General features: G+C 40.5%; 1 protein-coding gene and 1 long non-coding RNA gene across 3 annotated transcripts; both read right to left on the reverse strand.

Moving 5' to 3' along the window:
• Positions 1–1,541: 1,541 nt before the first annotated feature.
• LOC126594926 (serine/threonine-protein phosphatase 7 long form homolog) lies at positions 1,542–14,770 on the reverse strand. Of its 2 annotated transcripts, XM_050261195.1 has the most exons (8): positions 14,585–14,770; positions 12,979–13,810; positions 5,252–5,543; positions 5,068–5,145; positions 3,773–4,953; positions 2,735–2,887; positions 1,996–2,103; positions 1,542–1,890 (listed from the first exon to the last, which is right to left on the reverse strand). In XM_050261195.1, exons 2-8 carry the CDS (start codon positions 13,807–13,809, stop codon positions 1,810–1,812), a joined length of 2,724 nt encoding a protein of 907 aa, XP_050117152.1. In that variant the 5' UTR covers position 13,810; positions 14,585–14,770; the 3' UTR covers positions 1,542–1,809. The 2 variants fall into 2 exon arrangements, with proteins under 2 accessions (XP_050117152.1, XP_050117153.1); XM_050261196.1 differs by lacking the exon at positions 5,068–5,145.
• Positions 14,771–17,450: 2,680 nt separating this feature from the next.
• LOC126594929 (uncharacterized) lies at positions 17,451–19,649 on the reverse strand. The gene is made up of 2 exons (XR_007613478.1): positions 19,514–19,649; positions 17,451–17,857 (listed from the first exon to the last, which is right to left on the reverse strand). It is a non-coding gene; the product is annotated as an uncharacterized LOC126594929 (long non-coding RNA).
• Positions 19,650–20,581: the final 932 nt, after the last annotated feature.

Below are 20,581 nucleotides of genomic sequence, written 5' to 3' on the forward strand. Positions count from 1 at the left end.
AATAATTGGATCACTTGCTCTTACGTTCGTATACCAGTGACAAATCTAAAATTCGAACCTTGAGAAGTTTTAGATTTAAAGGTTCAAGTTTTTTAGATAGAAACAGTGTAAAACGTGCAAAAAAATTCAGTTTATTCGCTGAAAACATTTTGTTGAACATTTGGTGAACTTATTGTCGTAAGCCGAACGAAATTGTGTACAAGTCAAAAGATATTGGCATATACCAAAGCAATATAACGAGTGCTATTGAGAGAGCTTATCACGTATTATCCATGCAACCTGCGAAAGGTATTTTGTCGGACATTTAGTCTGCACAAAAAGTCCTCATAAGACTTTCACATATATATTTCTCGAACTTCGAGGGGTTATGAGATCTCAATGTGCATCCACCACGGAGTATACGAACGATGATTGCGACAATCGATGCGAGATGTGCGTTAAGTGTAGTCCATTGTGGAATGTTGAGATCAATGGTTTATCAGCCCGACATCAATAGTTTTGCATACCCATCACCATGTTTAACAGATCCATCACAAATTCACAATCACCTTCTAATGAAATTTTCTTTAGTAAGGAAAATTAAAATCACTCTCAACCTTGTTACTCAAGAGTTAATTTTGATTACTCGACGCATTTGCATTTGTGACGAACGCATTTGGGACGTCCATCAATATAAATCTCGGCAGTCATTCAGAACTTGGCAACGAATATTGCCAGCTTGCTGTCTGTCTAAGCAACTGCATTTTCCGTCGCTACAAATGACCTTGTCGCCAACGCACTTGAATTTTCCTTCGCACTCACGGCTAGTTGAACATCGGCCTGTTTCTGGTGACTGGGCGATTTCAGGTGGCGGTGCAGAGCCGCCCAGAAACTCTAAGCACGTGCATTTGTTGTCGAGGCAAATAACTGTGCCTGAAGATGAGCATTCGGTTTCGTTGCGTTGGAAAATTAGGTTTCAGTTCGCCGGAAACAGCTGCATGTGGCGATGCATGGCCAATGGGTCAACTCTATCTTTCTAAGCTAAATTTATTTCCCCAAATCCATATGTGACATCCGATTGACGAAATCCAATCGTTTGAACATATTTTCGTTAGAGGCCGCTACTTAATCATTATAACAATCGACGATCCAACCGTTAGATCATTACCAAATTTTTATATGTTATTATACGTAATATTTGAGGACCTTAGGAACTTATGGATTGGAAATTCGGTGGGTGGATCATTTTTAATGATCTAATAGGATCAATTTTTAGCAAAATGTTCTTAATTGTTCTTGAATACTAAAACTAGTATTACTAGAGACAAAGTAGGGCTTAGTGAGCTTATAGCGGTTAGTGAGCTATCCCAGCTAATATATACCTTAGTTTACATGTATAGGACGCCTTATTGTGATATAGATGCGTATTTATCTTTTTGATAATATGAATGACATGTATGGTAACTATTATGAGCCTAAAATCCTATTAGAAGTATTCCGTGGAACTCTATGCTTGTGTGACATGTTAGTTAGTGATCATGAGAAATTGATAGTGCAGGCGATTACGTTGTAAATCATAGGCGTTGAGATAGGGATAAGGAGGTTGTATGTTGATCTAACTGCACCATGTAGCAGTGGCATACAGATGGTCCTGCTTGGTATATCCGTGATATGGGACCATACGCATTTCAGAGGTGATCACCGCTTGCACGATTAGACTATGCTTATGGTTCTGCTTGGTTTGTCCACAATGGGGGACCATACGCATGGAGCAGTACTATCAAGCTCCAACGTCTCCGACTCGGTAAATTGTTCAGGTGACCGAGGACCTCACGGGCTAGTCTGCATCGATGCGAAGTCCAACTCTTGATCAGAATCGGCCACTTCTTCAAAATCATAGAAGGGATTCGCCTGCAATGGAAGCCAAAAAGCATGGAAATATTTTTAACACATACATTTGGCTCCAACACAAAACGAAATACTTATCAGGAATTTATGAAATGTAAACACAAATACCTGAGGTCTTGGAGTGACTGCTTCAAAGCTATGAAAAACAGGATTATCAAAATTTGGGGGTTCCAGAACGATGTAAGCTCCTTTATTTCTGCACCTATCTCCTGTCCCCTGCATGTGCATGAAGAGATTAGTGTCAATTTACAGAATGCGAAAACAGGCACATAAACTATTTCATAAAATCCGTAAGTAAAACCAAACGTAGATGAACTTGAAGGCTCAATCAAGAGTTAAGAAAGCATCACAGCATGAGTCGGGAGACGGACTAGTTACAAATAGTCAATAGCTATACATTTAGACACACAGAAACACATTTCATGTGCTGCATCTATAGATTTTAGTTTTATATTGGTTCTTTCTTCACTGGGTTCAAGTACCTTACTTTATCTATGCTCTTTTCCTATTACGCAAACGATTTCTATACAGATGTTTTCATGGGTGGTATCATCCAATCACTATCTTACTATCTTGACATCCAATTACTATCTTTGATATTTCCTGTTACAAGGCTAAAAGAAAGTATTCATTCTGGTTTACTTATATTACTATCTTGATATCACAAACCTCCCAAACCTATAGAACTTACCAATGTTAATAATAAAGATAATTGAGTTTAGGATCTTAGAAGGAAACAGGCAAAACCACATCAGCATAACCATACATGCATCAAGCAAACTTTGCATCGCAATTTGGCATAACTATGAACACAACAAATACCAATCTCAAAAGATCCTAAACAAACCTGAAATTGTGGGTAGTCTGGAGCACTAAACAAAGTAATGAGCTTTCCAGACTCCACAATGTGATCTATGGTGAACCCGTTATCCATTCCCTCAAGACCTGGCCTTTGCCTCTTGTCCCGCGCATCAGGGCCTTCATGCGTTCTAATAATCAACTGTGGTTTTGACAATATAGAATAACCCAAATCTTAGTATTGCACCTCTATTATGATTACCAGTTGTGCAAATACAACACAAGGAAGTAAACGTAACAAGAGAGTAGAAAGAAATCATCTCATGCTTAGTGTGTGAGAGAAACATAAGTGCAACAGCCTTTGTGCAGTTTAGAAACATTACAGCTGCTAGTCGTTTTTAAAAGGATTAAAAGTATACATTTTGTTTCCTTTAATAGTAAAATTTTAACGGAAGACATAGCCAAACCCCACCCACCATCTACCTATTGAGCCAAGGTCAAGGTGGTTAAAAACTATCAAAGCAATAACAAAACCATAAGCACCTGCATCTCTTATACATGCTTTCATAACAAGCTTTAACAATCATCATGTAACTCTGAACCTAAAATACGCCATTGTAAGAACCTATTCGTTGTCAACATTATATTAGGGTTAACAACTGATCATCCGGCAGATATTGTTTTCGACTAATTAACTTCGTACGATCATTCAAAATTATATTGAAGGACTTGTCCGCATTTGTTTTTAAAAGTTACCTAAATTTAAATTCACAGCACTTAGGAACACCAGTAACCAAAATCAATCAAAGGTATAGTTCTAGAAAAGAAATGTGCATCATCTCTAGATTACAGTTAAAGCATGCCATGTTTCGAAGTCACAATATGCTATTAATTGAATGCATCACTTAACAACAAACACAAGCAAGTCACCAGAAATTAGACAACAAAAGGCATAATGTTAAAGATCATAGCATCGACAAAATATCCCACAACATATTGGTTTCCAACATGTAAGTTGTAACCGTGCAAGTAAACTAACATTCAGTTGCCTAAAACCAAGAAATGCAGATTCCATGTTGTATATAACCTTGAGTTGAGACTTCTTGAGAAAATCCTCAGTGCAGTCAGGGCCCCAAAGCAAACCAATGCCTCTCTCTGTGTTCAAAGAAAGACCGGGATCCATGGAGGGATCTGACCATAGCACGTCACCAGGAATCAAGTTCGAACCTTCACACGAAGGATCCAAAACCGATCTTTGAGCCTTCTTTAATTCTTCAAATGTGCCAAGAGACAATGGACTGCTCAGTTCAGGATCGAAAGCTATTCTCCTTCTCTTCTTTCCTTTTGATCTCTTGGGGTATGCCGCCATGCTGCGAAACAGCCCACCATGAGCAGTATATACATACTTCCCGATAATGGATGTCAAAGGGAGACGCTTAAAGCACCAGAGACATTGTCGGTATACATCTTTCCCTTTGTCTCCATACTTTGTCAACACTTCCTTCTCAAATCCATAAACGGAAGTGCAATATTTGGATTCATGATTTCCTCTAAGAAGATAAACGCTCTTGGGCAAAAACACTTTCCATGCCAATAAAATCAAGAAGGTTTCGAGCCCCCAAGCCCCTCTATCAACATAATCGCCATTGAAGACGAATAATCGATTTTCTGAAGGAAATCCAGCATCATTTAGAAGGAAAAGGAGATCATGCAGCTGACCATGAATGTCTCCAACAACGACAACAGTGGATTCCGAGCCTAAGCGGTCGATTAAAACGCAATTTGCCTCTTTGTGGAGGATATTGGAGGCGCTGATGACCAAGCTATCGAAAACCTCCATAGGAAACATGTCCGGAAATTTCATCGGGTCAAGATTTCTAGAAGCCCAATCCATAGTGGACATGAGGTTTCGAACCCATTCAAGGCTGAGCTTTCCGTCGGGCGGCCATACAATTGGGATTTTGGGTGGTGACGGCGATAACAATGGGTTGTCTTTGGATTCAGAGTTTTTGATGAAGGAAGACGATGAATCGACGACCGGCGGCGGTGCTACTTGTTCTGCAACGTCTTGAGTTGCAGATGCAAATGGAACATGTGCTCCTGGTTCTGGAACATCTTGAGGTGCTGATGTAGATGGAACAGGTATAGATGCAGACGGAACAGGTATAGATGCAGATGGAACATCTAGATTTGCTGCTCGTTCAACGACCTGAGTTGCAGATGCAGATAGAGCAGCTGCTGCTGTTGCTGTAATTTCTGCCTCAGACCCTAACCAAACACAAATTAAATGTGAATTTTATGAATATTGATACACTAAATCTCATTGCCACCCATATAGTCCATGACTCCAAGGATGATAAGGATTAGGAGCCTTGCTCTTACATTCTTGTACTGTAATATGGATTCTTTCTATGTTTTCGAATCCTCCAGATTTGGTTCCGCCTTCTCTCAGGTTCGTTTCTGGCACCGAGCCCCCGCCATCGAATACCAATTAAAAAAAAATGTTCGAGCATTTGGAAAAACAAAAGCATATTTTATTTCAGTACTAATGGTTCAATATTCATACCTTGTTGATCTAACCGGTTCCTCACAAAGCATGTCTCCAACTTCTCCCACTCTTCTAGATGAAGTTTCCAACTTCGAAATCTTGTGCGATCAGAAAGCATTGGGGAACAGGCAGTCACATCGGCCTCTCTAAACCCAAGTTTCCTTGGGCAAAGATCAGGACGATGGAATATGAGGGGGCACCTGTGGATCGGGTGAATCAAAATCACCCGGCAGCTTCCCATCCGCCGCTGCCCCCTAATCTCTTCGGGGAGGAAATTGTCAGCAAGCCTCATATAAGGCTGCCAAGTAACCTACAACAACAACAACAACAACAACAACAAAGCCTTTTCCCACTAAGTGGGGTCGGCTATATGAATCCTAGAACGCCATTGCGCTCGGTTTTGTGTCATGTCCTCCGTTAGATCCAAGTACTCTAAGTCTTTTCTTAGAGTCTCTTCCAAAGTTGTCCTAGGTCTTCCTCTACCCCTTCGGCCCTGAACCTCTGTCCCGTAGTCCCATCTTCGAACCGGAGCGTCAGTCGGCCTTCTTTGCACATGTTCAAAATCACCGGAGCCGATTTTCTCTCATCTTTCCTACAATTTCGGCTACTCCTACTTTACCTCGGATATCCTCATTCCCAATCTTATCCTTTCTCGTGTGCCCACACATCCCACGAAGCATCCTCATCTCCGCTACACCCATTTTGTGTACGTGTTGATGCTTCACCACCCAACATTCTGTGCCATACAACATCGCTAGCCTTATTGCCGTCCTATAAAATTTTCCCTTGAGCTTCAGTGGCCTACGACGGTCACACAACACGCCGGATGCACTCTTTCCATCCAGCTCTTATTCTATGGTTGAGATCTCCATCTAATTCTCCGTTCTCTTGCAAGATAGATCCTAGGTAGCGAAAACGATCGCTTTTTGTGATCTTCGCTAGATTGCTCCGGTCATTAGTGTGGATAAGTATATAAATGGATAGAGATAGGAAAGCAAACACAAGATGTACGTGGTTCACCCAGATTGGCTACGTCCACGGAATAGAAGAGTTCTCATTAATTGTGAAGGGTTTACACAAGTACATAGGTTCAAGCTCTCATTTAGTGAGTACAAGTGAATGATTTAGTACAAATGACATTAGGAAATATTGTGGGAGAATGATCTCGTAATCACGAAACTTCTAAGTATCGGAGTGTGGTGTCGTCTTGACTTGCCTTATCTGTCTCATAGGTAGATGTGGCATCTTCTCTGGAAGTACTCTTCCTCCATCCAGGGGTGGTATCTTTAACTGGTGGAGATGCACAAGGTAATGTATCAATTTCACTTGAAGCTTACTTGTAGTTTCAGGCTTGGTCAAGCGCGATACAAACCATGTAGTAGGAGTCCCCCAAGTCGCCGAGCTAGGGGGTCTGCTGAAAGAGGTGACAGACAAGGTAAGCAATCAGAGCTCCGACTGATTGTTCACCTTCTCCCCATCTTGCAGCAGCATGAAGGATAAAGAGAAGAAAAATGAGAAGAGATGATATGAGATACTTTTGCTTTTGAAGAAGTAACTTTCCACAGGCTTATTCTTGAACTGAGCTGGAGGGTTTTCTGGTTTCCTCCAGAGTATAAGGCCGACTGAAGAATTTGAGGGTCAAAACAAGTCCATCAAATCTAGAGTACGTTCCACCCTGCTGATATGGGATACTTTTGCTTTTGACAGAGTAATGAATGTATCGGCACGTGTGCTGTTACGCTTGTCTCCACATGCTTCCTTGTATCCTTCGCACTTGCCCTATCTGTTCCTCAAGCAGATGCGGAATCTTCCCTGGAAACATAAGATGTTGAAGATGAGTACTCGAGAGCAATGCCAGGTAAGTAATCAGGTAAGGGGTTCCAGGCAGTCAGTTCCTGGCTGGAAGCTTGATTCCAAGTGCTGACTGATTGTTCTCTTTCTCCTTGTCTTGCAGGTAAAAACAAGGCCAAAAGAAAAGACAGGGAAAAAGCATGATATGGGATACTCTTGCTTTTAACCCTGATGATATGAGATATTCTTGCTCTAGTATAGCTTGTTTGCAGAGGTATTATCGGGGGGAAAGAAAGCTGAATATTTCGAAAGGCTTCGTTGGGAGTGCCCTCTCAGATATGATGAAGGGTTGAGCATTTTTGCAGGTCTGCCTGTCCGTTGGGGATGGAGGTCGACATATATAGGAGTCTCCCTAACAACAAGTAGTAATGCTATTCCTTTACCCTGCTTGGTCATAGCACGGTAGTGGGAGCTGCCAGTTTCACATGTTTTAACTCTGTCAGAGCACTTTGAAAAAGTGGTCTGTGGTATCTGGCTCTCGAGATTCGGAGAACGATGCCTCTTCGATTTTTGAGAAAGCAATCATGCTGGGGGTATGACTCTCGAGATTCGGAGAGCAGTGTCTCTTCGATTTTTGAGGAAGTAATCATGTTGGGAGTCTGGCTCTCGAGATTCGGAGGGTGGTGCCTCTTCGATTTTGGAGCAAGCAATCTTGTTGGGAGTGTTGTCTCGAATGTGAGTAAAGGTTGGGCATGTTTGCTAGTCTACCTTGCCACGAAGCACAAAGGTTGACACACAGGGACTTTCCAATTATCCAGCAATGGTACTGTTCCTTTACCCTCTCTTCGATTTTGAGAAAGTAGTCATGTTGGGAGTCTGGCTCTCGAGATTCGGAGGACGGTGCCTCTTCGATTTTGGAGCAAGCAATCTTATTGGGAGTGTTTTCTCGAATGTGAGTAAAGGTTGGGCATGTTTGCTAGTCTACCTTGCCACGAAGCACAGAGGTTGACACACAGGGACTTTCCAATTATCCAGCAGTGGTACTGTTCCTTTACAGTTGTGGGTAATAATATGGTAGCTAGACCTTCAAAATTTATGTGTCTAAACTTTTGTTAGTGCTGTTTCTTTGCTATTCTTTTACCTTTCTTGGTCAGAGCGATGTAGTGGGAGCTGCAAGCTTCACGTGCTCAACTTTGGCAGAGAACTTTGGCAAAGTTATTTGTGGTACCCATGAGCTATTGTTGCGTGTGGGAAGTGGGTGATTGAACAGTAAGATTCATGTGCTTTCTACTTCACCAGAAGTCTTCGACAGAATGCCCATAATTTCTGCAAAGCTGAGTGTGCGTGTGACAGGTGTTGACAAGGCTAGAAAAGTAGGTGCCTCTTCGATTTCTGAGATCGGCCCTCGTGGTCTCTGAGCAGCCCAGCTTTTGAGAAAGCGAGCGCCTCTTCGATTGATTCGGAGAACGATGCCTCATCGATTTTTGAGAAAGCAATCATGCTGGGGGTCTGGCTCTCAAGATTCGGGGAGCAGTGTCTCTTCGATTTTTGAGAAAGTAATCATGTTGGGAGTCTGGCTCTCGAGATTCGGAGGGCGGTGCCTCTTCGATTTTGGAGCAAGCAATCTTGTTGGGAGTGTTTTCTCGAATGTGAGTAAAGGTTGGGCATGTTTGCTAGTCTACCTTGCCACGAAGCACAGAGGTTGACACACAGGGACTTTCCAATTATCCAGCAATGGTACTGTTCCTTTACCCTCTCTTCGATTTTTAAGAAAGTAGTCATGTTGGGAGTCTGGCTCTCGAGATTCGGAGGACGGTGCCTCTTCGATTTTGGAGCAAGCAATCTTATTGGGAGTGTTTTCTCGAATGTGAGTAAAGGTTGGGCATGTTTGCTAGTCTACCTTGCCACGAAGCACAGAGGTTGACACACAGGGACTTTCCAATTATCCAGCAGTGGTACTGTTCCTTTACCCTTGTGGGTAATAATATGGTAGCTAGACCTTCAAAATTTATGGGTCTAAACTTTGTTAGTGCTGTTTCTTTGCTATTCTTTTACCCTTCTTGGTCAGAGCGATGTAGTGGGAGCTGCAAGCTTCACGTGCTCAACTTTGGCAGAGAACTTTGGCAAAGTTATCTGTGGTACCCATGAGCTATTGTTGCGTGTGGGAAGTGGGTGATTGAACAGTAAGATTCATGTGTTTTCTACTTCCCCAGAAGTCTTTGACAGAATGCCCATAATTTCCGCAAAACTGAGTGTGCGTGTGACAGGTGCTGACAAGGCTGGAAAAGGCTGGAAAAGTAGGTGCCTCTTCGATTTCTGATATCGGCCCTCGTGGTCTCTGGGGAGCCCAGCTTTTGAGAAAGCGAGCGCCTCTTCGATTTTTGAGATCGGCCTTCGTGGTCTTTGAGCAGCCCAACTTTTGAGAAAGCAAACGCCTCTTCGATTTCTGAGATCAACCCTCGTGATCTCTAAGCAGCCCAGCTTTTGAGAAAGCAAACGCCTCTTCGATTTCTGAGCAGGCGCCTCTTCGATTTCTGAAGCTTCGTCGAGTGCAGATTTTTATAGGGGCTGGCATTAAGTTCCAAAGCACACTTGAATCTCCACCAGTAGAAGCTTCATTCTTGCACTTCTAAGATCTTGATTTGTCCGACCTCTTCTCTCTTCAACACCTTTGAAAATGTCTGGCCCCTCCGACCGTCGTTTTGACTTGAACCTTGTTGAAGAGGCAGCCCCGCCTTCTCCAGACAACATATGGCGCCCATCCTTCGTCTCCCCTACTGGTCCTCTTACCGTTGGGGATTCCGTGATGAAGAATGATATGACCGCTGCGGTGGTGGCCAGGAACCTTCTCACTCCCAAAGATAACAGACTACTTTCCAAACGGTCTGATGAGTTAGCTGTTAAGGATTCGCTGGCTCTCAGTGTTCAGTGTGCAGGTTCTGTGTCTAATATGGCCCAACGCCTATTTGCTCGAACCCGCCAAGTTGAATCATTGGCGGCTGAAGTGATGAGTCTCAAACAGGAGATTAGAGGGCTCAAGCATGAGAATAAACAGTTGCACCGGCTCGCACATGACTATGCTACAAACATGAAGAGGAAGCTTGACCAGATGAAGGAAACTGATGGTCAGGTTTTACTTGATCATCAGAGATTTGTGGGTTTGTTCCAAAGGCATTTATTGCCTTCGTCTTCTGGGGCTGTACCGCGTAATGAAGCTCCAAATGATCAACCTCTGATGCCTCCTCCTTCTAGGGTTCTGTCCAGTACTAAGGCTCCAAATGATCCCCCTCCGGTGCCTTCTCTTTCTGGGGCTCTACCGACTGCTGAGACTTCTCCTAAGCAACCTTTGTGAAGGCTCCCTCTTGTGTGCTTATTTTGACTCATGTATATGTACATATTTGTAGCTTATCGGGGATATCAATAAATAAGTTTTCCTTCATTTCAACGTATTGTGTTAAATACACCAAAGCCTTCTTCGCTAAGTTCTTTGAATTTTCTTTTGTTAAAGCTTGTATGTTGAAGCTTTCTGAGTGGAGCATGTAGGTTGGGGTAGTGTTCTCTTAATTTCCCGAATGAGGAAAACTTCTCGGTTGGAGACTTGGAAAATCCAAGTCACTGAGTGGGATCGGCTATATGAATCTTAGAACGCCATTGTGCTCGATCCTGTGTCATGTCCTTCGTTAGATCCAAGTACTCTAAGTCTTTTCTTAGAGTCTCTTCCAAAGTTTTCCTAGGTCTTCCTCTACCCCTTCGGCCCTGAACCTCTGTCCCATAGTCGCATCTTCTAATCGGAACGTCAGTAGGCCTTCTTTGCACATGTCCAAACCACCGTAACCGATTTTCTCTCATCTTTCCTTCAATTTCAGCTACTCCTACTTTACCCCGGATATCCTCATTCCTAATCTTATCCTTTCTCGTGTGCCCACACATCCAACGAAGCATCCTCATCTCCGCTACACCCATTTTGTGTACGTGTTGATGTTTCACCGCCCAACATTCTGTGCCATACAGCATCGCCGGCCTTATTGCCGTCCTATAAAATTTTCCCTTGAGCTTCAGTGGCATACGGCGGTCACACAACACGCCAGATGCACTCTTCCACTTCATCCATCCAGCTTGTATTCTATGGTTGAGATCTCCATCTAATTCTCCGTTCTTTTGCAAGATAGATCCTAGGTAACGAAAACGGTCGCTCTTTGGTATTTCTTGATCTCCGATCCTCACCCCTAACTCGTTTTGGCCTCCATTTGCACTGAACTTGCACTCCATATATTCTGTCTTTGATCGGCTTAGGCGAAGACCTTTAGATTCCAACACTTCTCTCCAAAGGTTAAGCTTTGCATTTACCCCTTCCTGAGTTTCATCTATCAACACTATATCGTCTGCGAAAAGCATACACCAAGGAATATCATCTTGAATATATCGTGTTAACTCATCCATTACCAACGCAAAAAGGTAAGGACTTAAGGATGAGCCTTGATGTAATCCTACAGTTATGGGAAAGCTTTCGGTTTGTCCTTCATGAGTTCTTACGGCAGTCTTTGCTCCTTCATACATATCCTTTATAGCTTGGATATATGCTACTCGTACTCCTTTCTTCTCTAAAATCCTCCAAAGAATGTCTCTTGGGACCCTATCATACGCTTTTTCCAAATCTATAAAGACCATGTGTAAATCCTTTTTCCCATCTCTATATCTTTCCATCAATCTTCGTAAGAGATAGATTGCCTCCATGGTTGAGCGCCCTGGCATGAACCCGAATTGGTTGTCCGAAACCCGTGTCTCTTGCCTCAATCTATGCTCAATGACTCTCTCCCAGAGCTTCATTGTATGACTCATTAGCTTAATACCCCTATAGTTCATGCAATTTTGTACGTCGCCCTTATTCTTGTAGATAGGCACCAAAGTGCTCATTCGCCACTCATTTGGCATCTTCTTCGTTTTCAAAATCCTATTGAAAAGGTCAGTGAGCCATGTTATACCTGTCTCTCCCAAAAGTTTCCACACTTCGATTGGTATATCGTCTGGGCCTATTGCTTTTTTATGCTTCATCTTCTTCAAAGCTACAACCACTTCTTCCTTCCGGATTCGACGATAAAAAGAGTAGTTTCTACACTCTTCTGAGTTACTCAACTCCCCTAAAGAAGCACTCATTTCATGTCCTTCATTGAAAAGATTATGAAAATAACCTCTCCATCTGTCTTTAACCGCGTTCTCTGTAGCAAGAACCTTTCCATCCTCATCCTTGATGCACCTCACTTGGTTTAGGTCCCTTGTCTTCTTTTCCCTTGCTCTAGATAGTTTATAGATATCCAACTCTCCTTCTTTGGTATCTAGTCGTTTATACATATCGTCGTAAGCCGCTAACTTAGCTTCTCTGACAGCTTTCTTCGCCTCTTGCTTCGCTTTTCTATACCTTTCACCATTTTCATCAGTCCTCTCCTTGTATAAGGCTTTACAACATTCCTTCTTAGCCTTCACCTTTGTTTGTACCTCCTCATTCCACCACCAAGATTCCTTTTGGTGTGGGGCAAAGCCCTTGGACTCTCCTAATACCTCTTTTGCTACTTTTCGGATACAACTAGCCATGGAATCCCACATTTGGCTAGCTTCCCCCTCTCTATCCCACACACATTGGGTGATTACCTTCTCTTTGAAAATGGCTTGTTTTTCTTCTTTTAGATTCCACCATCTAGTCCTTGGGCACTTCCAAGTCTTGTTCTTTTGTCTTACTCTTTTGATATGTACATCCATCACCAACAAGCGATGTTGATTAGCCACGCTCTCTCCTGGTATAACTTTGCAATCCTTACAAGTTATACGATCCCCTTTCCTCATTAGAAGAAAATCTATTTGTGTTTTTGACGACCCACATGTATATTAAAATAAAACCATTATTAAAATAAAACCATGAAAGCTACGTAAGTTACAGGCTAAAGGTAAAAAAGGTGTACCGAATTTTCATTTTCCCAAAGGTTCTCCAAGTGCCGATTAAAGTCCCTCACTTTGTGCCTATTAGAAAGCACATTATGAAACAATTTTCCCCAAGCACAAGACAGCGGGAACTCGCTGGGATAGGTGTCTAACTCATTCCCGAAAAATTCCGTCACAAAGGCAGGGATATGCTCCAATGCCCACACCATTAGGAAGAACAAGTGGCTGCCAATAGCATTTTTCCTTCTTTTATGATGACTCTCTAGACTATAGTGCACATGGGAAAGCAGTGCAACACCCCATGCATACTTCTTTATCTCACCTATCTCGGACATGCAGCCCAAGTAGCCCAGATTCACGTGCACATGGTCTAAACTGGGAACCATTACCGTGCCTAATATGTAGAGGACAAATCCTCTAACATGACAGGAAAATCTATCGGCATCTACATTTTCAGGTACATGCTCAAACTCTTTTTGTAACCAACTAAGGTTCACCGCATTTGATTTATCCTTCAACTCACTTTCAGGCACTCCCCCTAACAAGTTTTCAAGGGCATGAATGTTTGTTGTTGACTTTATCACCGGGGTCCCTTCTACTGGAAGCCCAGTGATTAAAAGCACATCTTCTAATCCGAAAAATAAATTTTGATTATTAATCTTAAAACACCTATCTCTAACATCATAATGCCTAACAAGAGCATCTATCATGCTATTGTCATGGGCATTTCTACCAACAATAGTTGCTAAAGTATATAGATTATCTAACCCTGTGCCCTCTAATGCCCCAAGAACCCTTTGGTCCACTTTCCATTGGGACAATTTACACAACTTTTCTCGAGACCCAATCATCCTGCAAAAAAACAATTAAAACATATGCCAATAAATTGCCGAAGCTTGAATGTGCAATAACAATAACTATGTCAATAACAGACCTCATTCAAAAGTTCATTTCACATTCATTATTGTACTTTCCTAACTAAACTAGTCTAATTAAAGTAAGCATTTGAAATGTAGATGCAGCAACATTGCAAACCATAAACTGCACATACGAAAATTATGCCTTACAAACAGAAATTTTTGGCCACTGAGACATGCAGGTTTCTATATTCACATATATCCTCAAATCTCTTCCCAGCAAGATGCGGATTTCTATATTCACATATATCTTCACATATATCCTCAAATCTCTTCCCAGCAACATGCAGGTTTCTATATTCACATATATCCTCAAATGCACATATATTCCAGTTCAATATGCCTTACAAACAGAAACTTTTTGGCCACTGAGACATTTCTGGAATTCAAATTGTCAAAACAAGTGACTCTGAAATAAATTTAACAAATACAGATATGCATTACAAACAGATCAAATTAAGCTTCTGCAATCAGAAACCCTAAATTCAAAGCTTCTGCATTACAAACATAGGAATTACTATTGAAGCAATCCCAAATTTGGGCAGCCACAAAATTGAGCATGCTAAAAAACCCTAGATTCCTAAATCAGTAAGAACTAAGAAACCCTACATTCGAATTACTATTAAAGCAGCCCCAAAATTGAGCAAACTAAAAACCCCGAATTCCTAAATAACAAAGAAACCCACATAAACCCTAATTCATAAATTACCTTGGGATTGGGCAGGATGATGGTTTAGAAGAAGACGGATGAAAAACAGCCCAACAGGAAGAAGCGCCATCAGGGGAGTGGGAGGGGGAACTCAAATTCTGAAAGACTCAAAGGAATGATAATTCTTAATTTACTAGTTTCACTTTCGTATCAACCACAAGGAAACTTTGGAATAAAAAATGGTGTAAACTGTCGGTTTACCCATGAAACTTTCACCTTACTTTCAATTTTCCCCTTAAACTTTTCCATTGGAAAATTAAGGACTCAAACTAATTTTTTTAGCCAATTTGCCCCCTACCGTTAGTTTTTCATATATTCCATCCATATTTCTGTTAAGTGAAACCATGTGCACAACATGCGAGGGTAGTTAAGTTATTTCACTCTTAAAAATGATTAAAAAATTGAAAATAATAAAAAAAGCAAAACTTTCCCTCTATTTTTTCCCGCTAATTCCTATCCTCGATTTTATTTTTCCCTCTTATTCCTATGCATGATAAATGACATATGGTGTTATTGTCTACCATTTTTATTTTCTCTAACAAATTAATAATTTGACAAATGCTAATCGTGCTATTGTCTCCAAAGCAGTGCATTAATATAAGAAACCCTAGTCTTTTTTATGGACATGTTTCTTATATTAATGCATTGCTTTTGAGACAATAACACCATGAGCATTTGTCAAATTATTAATTTGTTAGAGAAATTAAAAATGGTAGTACATGCTTCAAAAAAAAAGATTAACTTAGCTACTTATGAAGACAATAACACCATATGTTATTTCTCATGCATAGGAATGAGAGGGAAAATTAAAATTGAGGATAGGAATTAGCGGGAAAAAATAGAGGAAAAATTATTATTATTATTTATTTTAGTTTTTAATCATTTTTAAATTGAAATGACTTAACTATTCTCACATGTTATGCACATGGTCTCACTTAACGGAAATATGGATGAAATATATGAAAAACTAACGGTAGGAGGCAAATTGGCTAAAAAAATTAGTTTGAGTCCTTAATTTTCCAATAGAAAAGTTCAGGGGGGAAATCGAAAGTGAGGTGAAAGTTCAGGGGGTAAACCGACAGTTTACCCTAAAAAATGGAGTCTCTATGAAACGCTCCTGCTACGTTCATTTTAAATATTTTTACTCTAAAAATTCACTTTTAGTACTATTTACTTACAACACATTTTTATCCTTTTAATTCAAACTCAAAATTTTCAAACTATTTTTCATTAGTTTTCCTAATGGAAAAGAATATGAAATTTCGGGGTAATAAGTTTGACTTTAAATTTTATCTAAATGGACGGACCCCTTTCTACAAAGTTTGGGATCCAGACTGTTGAAATTTGATCAATTGACTACAAACATGGGCCCTTTTAAAAGTTATAACAACTGTAGCCGTTGGATCAAGTTTCAACGACCCGAATCGCGAACTTAGTGGATTTGGTGGAAAGGGATCTGGAGAAGATTCATTTCCTGTCTAAATATACTCACTTCAAAATCTCAACACAATGAGCGATTTCTTAACATAAAGTTTATCTATTTTTATTTTCTTACGCAACCATATTTAGATCATTTCCAACCTTTAGGCTAAAACCTAAAATTTTTAGTCCATAAAATTTAGGTTTTAGCCCAGAAACAATTTTTCTTCTTCAACCCTTATGGCCTAAATTTTTTAGCTTGAGGTTATTAAATAATAAATTTAGGCTAATTTTTTCTGTTAAAGTATCATAATTTAATTTTATGAATATTTTAACCTAAAAATATTTAATTTCTGATAAATATTAAAAAATTACTAAATTTGGGTAAATTTTGAGTTAAATAATTTTTTAATTATTTTAACCGTTATATTTAAATTTGAACCGTTAGATCTTTTTTTACCGTTAGATTTAATTATATTCGATCTCAGTCGTTGAATTCAATAAATCATGGGAGACATGCTCATGTTGGTGGGGTCTCGCTGGTGATGCCCACACCATTTTCTGGGATAAATCATGGGGGGAATTTGGCTTTGTTTGGCTTTTAGCTTTTAGCCCACACATTTAGCATAAGTTTGGTTGGGTTGGGTTTGGAAGGGAATAAAACCTAAAAAATAGCATTTAGTCCAGGTTGGGTTTGGTCTTACAATAACAGTAAGATAATAAGTTGGTATTAAACTCTCTATTCACAAAAAATTAAAACTTCATATTTGCAATTGAAAATGAATAACACTGTTCGTAATATTAAGTAAAATAATTTTTCTAATTGGATCATGACTGATACCAAGCAACTTGTGTTGCCTTGGGCATCAAGCTTATGTAATCTTGTTCGAATATATTGGGACTATTTCTGTTTAAATTATTCTTTAGAGATTGATGGACAAAGCCATATATTATTAAAACTTTTTTTTTTCCAAATATCTTTCTGTAGAAAGAAGATTAATGCATACTAGTCGAACATTTGAGTTGCAGTCATTCTGTTTAGAACATTTACCAATTTGATTTGGCAGCAGATAGCCAACGCATTAGCATTGCCCATCAACACAGTAAAGCTTCCCCGATGAACATTGATAATTAATCTTGTCGCAGTCTTTCTGTTTAGAACATTTACCAATTTGATTTAGAAGGCGGTAACGCATTTGCATTGACCATCAACACAGTGAAGATTTCCAGATGTACATAAATAATTAATATTGTCGCAGTCAGTCTGATTCGAGCATCTACCGATTTGCTTTGGCAAGCCAGATAATTGATCAATATTTGGAATTGGTTCGGCTTTTGAGAATAATGGTAGACATGCAAATAAAAAACCCCACTTCATTTAGAGACGTTAATTATGTAAATAAAAATAATATTTAAACACACAAAATTGACACCATTTCATATAATATTTTTAATATAAATTGTGTGATAATTTTGTATTTATGTAGGATGATACACTAAACCTAGTGAAAGAAAAACTCACAAGATGCAATAACTAAGAACACGAAGATGATAGCTGCCTTAGATGTAAAGTTGTCCATGTTTTTGTGTTGTGCCTTGGTCCGTTCATTAGTACGGAAACGAGATTCAGATTACAACCTTACCAAAATCACACCAGTTGAACAGAATAAAATACAAGAAATAAAGACACCGAGAAATTTACGAGGTTCGGCAAAAACCTGCCTACGTCCCCGGAGAGATATTGCTCTTCACTATGAGAATAACAGTACAAGTATACATGAGTTAAATCAATATAACCCAATCTCAAATCCCTTGCACACCCACTCATAGAATTTTCCCAAGAGCCTCACTCTACTCCAAGAGTTCTTTCACTATAATACTTTTCACTCTAGCTCTCTTGATTTTTCTCTCACCCATGCCCATGCTTTCCCATGGGAGAGCCGAATGCTCTCCCCCTTTGGATGCTCTCTGATGCCTTCTCAGAAGAGAGCCGAATGCTCTCTCTCTCTTTCTCCACTTCGGCTCTTTGCAGTTAAATGGAAAGAAAATGAATCAACCTCTCCTTTTTTGCACAGACATAATGATGATGCATCATGCTCCCTTTGCCTTTTACTCAAAACCCAAAGCCATTTTCGTGGCATGCAAATGGGAAATCAATAAAAAAAAGCCAAAACAAAAGAATCCCATGAAACATCATCATTGTCTTCCACTATTAGCCAAAATGAAATACGGACACATTTGGTCACTATTCCGAAAGCATAACACACAAAGTCACTTAATTGTTAACAGCTCAAAATATGAGCCAATCACAACAATCTCCACCTTGGCGAATATACTGTGCAAAAATCCTTGCACCCATCACCAAAGTCCATTGGCCTTACGTACCAGCATACACACCCTGAATCAACCTCTTTGGTCCTGTTTCAATTCAGTCACTGCCAATGCATGTGCAGCTGCTGCAAGCTAAAAATCACCATTTAGCTTCAGACAGGATCTCGACACATCCTCGTCTCCTCCAGCAGGTTTTCCTCATCTTCATTGTCTGCAACCTGGAAACTTGTCAGCGCGCCCGTTTCCAGCAACAACCCATCGAGCCAGACAAAATTCCCACACTTCCTCCTACCTCAGGACCATCTCATCACCTGTGAATCCCATAGCTCCACCTGCTGCAAAACCCCTGCAACACTCGAGACTAAACATCACCAGGAGAAGTGTTGCTTCGAGTACCTAGAGGACATACTCAAAGTCTTCCGCCACAAACTTGCTACAACCCGGCCTTGCACTCGTAGCACTGTGGACCCTTGCCTCCGGAACCGGATCTGAACCTGCTATCTCTCTCAGATCCTCTTTCCAATTTTCTTCCACGATTCCAACCTTTAATAACTTAAGCAGTCTTGTGCCCACCATCATCCATGGTCTCCTTTGTGTATCATTCCACACCAAAGAAGCTTGCACATGCTCCAAACTTACTGTAACTTTCCATGCAGTAAAGTTTCACAAGGTTCTCGTGCGAATCTGAAAGTAAGGTAAGAAGAAAGATGCCTTTTTCTTCTTCCTCAACATTAACTTTCGCAGTTGATCCAAGCATCCCTGAACACGACTTCCATTTCTTCAGGCTTCCATTACTCTCCTTTACCAAGAGCAAAACTGCCTCTCCCATTAAACTGTTCAACTGAAAAATTCATGGTGAACAACAAATCTGGACCTCCAACGAACCAAAGCCTCCAACGATGCTCTGATACCAATTGTTGTGCCTTGGTCCGTTCATTAGTGCGGAAACGAGATTCAGATTACAACCTTACCAAAATCACACTAGTTAAACAAAATAAAATACAAGAAATAAAGACACCGAGAAATTTACGAGGTTCGGCAAAAACCTGCCTACGTCCCCATAGAGATATTGCTCTTCACTATGAGAATAACAGTACAAGTACACATGAGTTAAATCAACATAACCCAATCTCAAATCCCTTGTACCCTCACAGAATTTTACTAAGAGACTCACTCTACCCCAAGAGTTCTTTCACTAGAATACTTTTCACTCTAGCTCTCTTGATTTTTCTCTCACCCATGCCCATGCTTTCCCATGGGAGAGCCGAATGCTCTCCCCCTTTGGATGCTCTCTGATGCCTTCTCAGGAGAGAGCCAAATGCTCTCTCTCTCTTTCTCCACTTCGTCTCTTTGCAGTTAAATGGAAAGAAAATGAATCAACCTCTCCTTTTTTGCACAGACATAATGATGATGCATCATGCTCCCTTTGCCTTTTACTCAAAACCCAAAGCCACTTTCGTGGCATGCAAATGGGAAATCAATAAAAAAAAGCCAAAACAAAAGAATCCCATGAAACATCATCATTGTCTTCCACTATTAGCCAAAATGAGATACGGACACATTTGGTCACTATTCCGAAAGCATAACACACAAAGTCACTTAATTGTTAACAGCTCAAAATATGAGCCAATCACAACATTTTGTTTATTGCGTCACCCTTGGATAGATGTAATGATCAATTTCAAGGCTTGTTCTGCAGAATAGATAGTGAGACCCTTGGGCTATATTTATACTAGAGGCGTTGGTATATTTATGGTAGTATTTTTTTTACATGAATTTATGAAAGGTGAAAGTTAGAGAAATCCAGAAATAACTAGTCGTGTAACTGATTTCCCCAAGTAGCAGTAATTCCTTCACTATGTTTACTGATAAGGATATTAAACTGAATATATATAGAAGAAAAATCTGAATTTGGAAATGCAAGAATTGAGAATTCGCAATTTTCTTACACCGAATCCACAAAAAAGAAGTCTTGAATTCAATATGGAAAAGATTTAGTGTCACATCCCGCCCCGGGGCGGATCATTTTTTGGGCCTGCTCCACCACCGTAGCACGATATTGTCCGCTTTGGACCCTAACCACGCCCTCACGGTTTTGTTTCTAAGAACTCACGAGCAACTTCCCAGTGGGTCACCCATCCTGGGAGTTTCTGGCCCCCTTCTCGCTTAACTTCGGAGTTCCTACGAAACCCGAAGCCAGTGAGCTCCCAAAAAACATCGTGCTATGTAGAGATGGGAATATACATT

Source organism: Malus sylvestris, chromosome 13 (genome assembly GCF_916048215.2).
Source record: "Malus sylvestris chromosome 13, drMalSylv7.2, whole genome shotgun sequence".
Classification (NCBI taxonomy): Eukaryota; Viridiplantae; Streptophyta; class Magnoliopsida; order Rosales; family Rosaceae; genus Malus; species Malus sylvestris.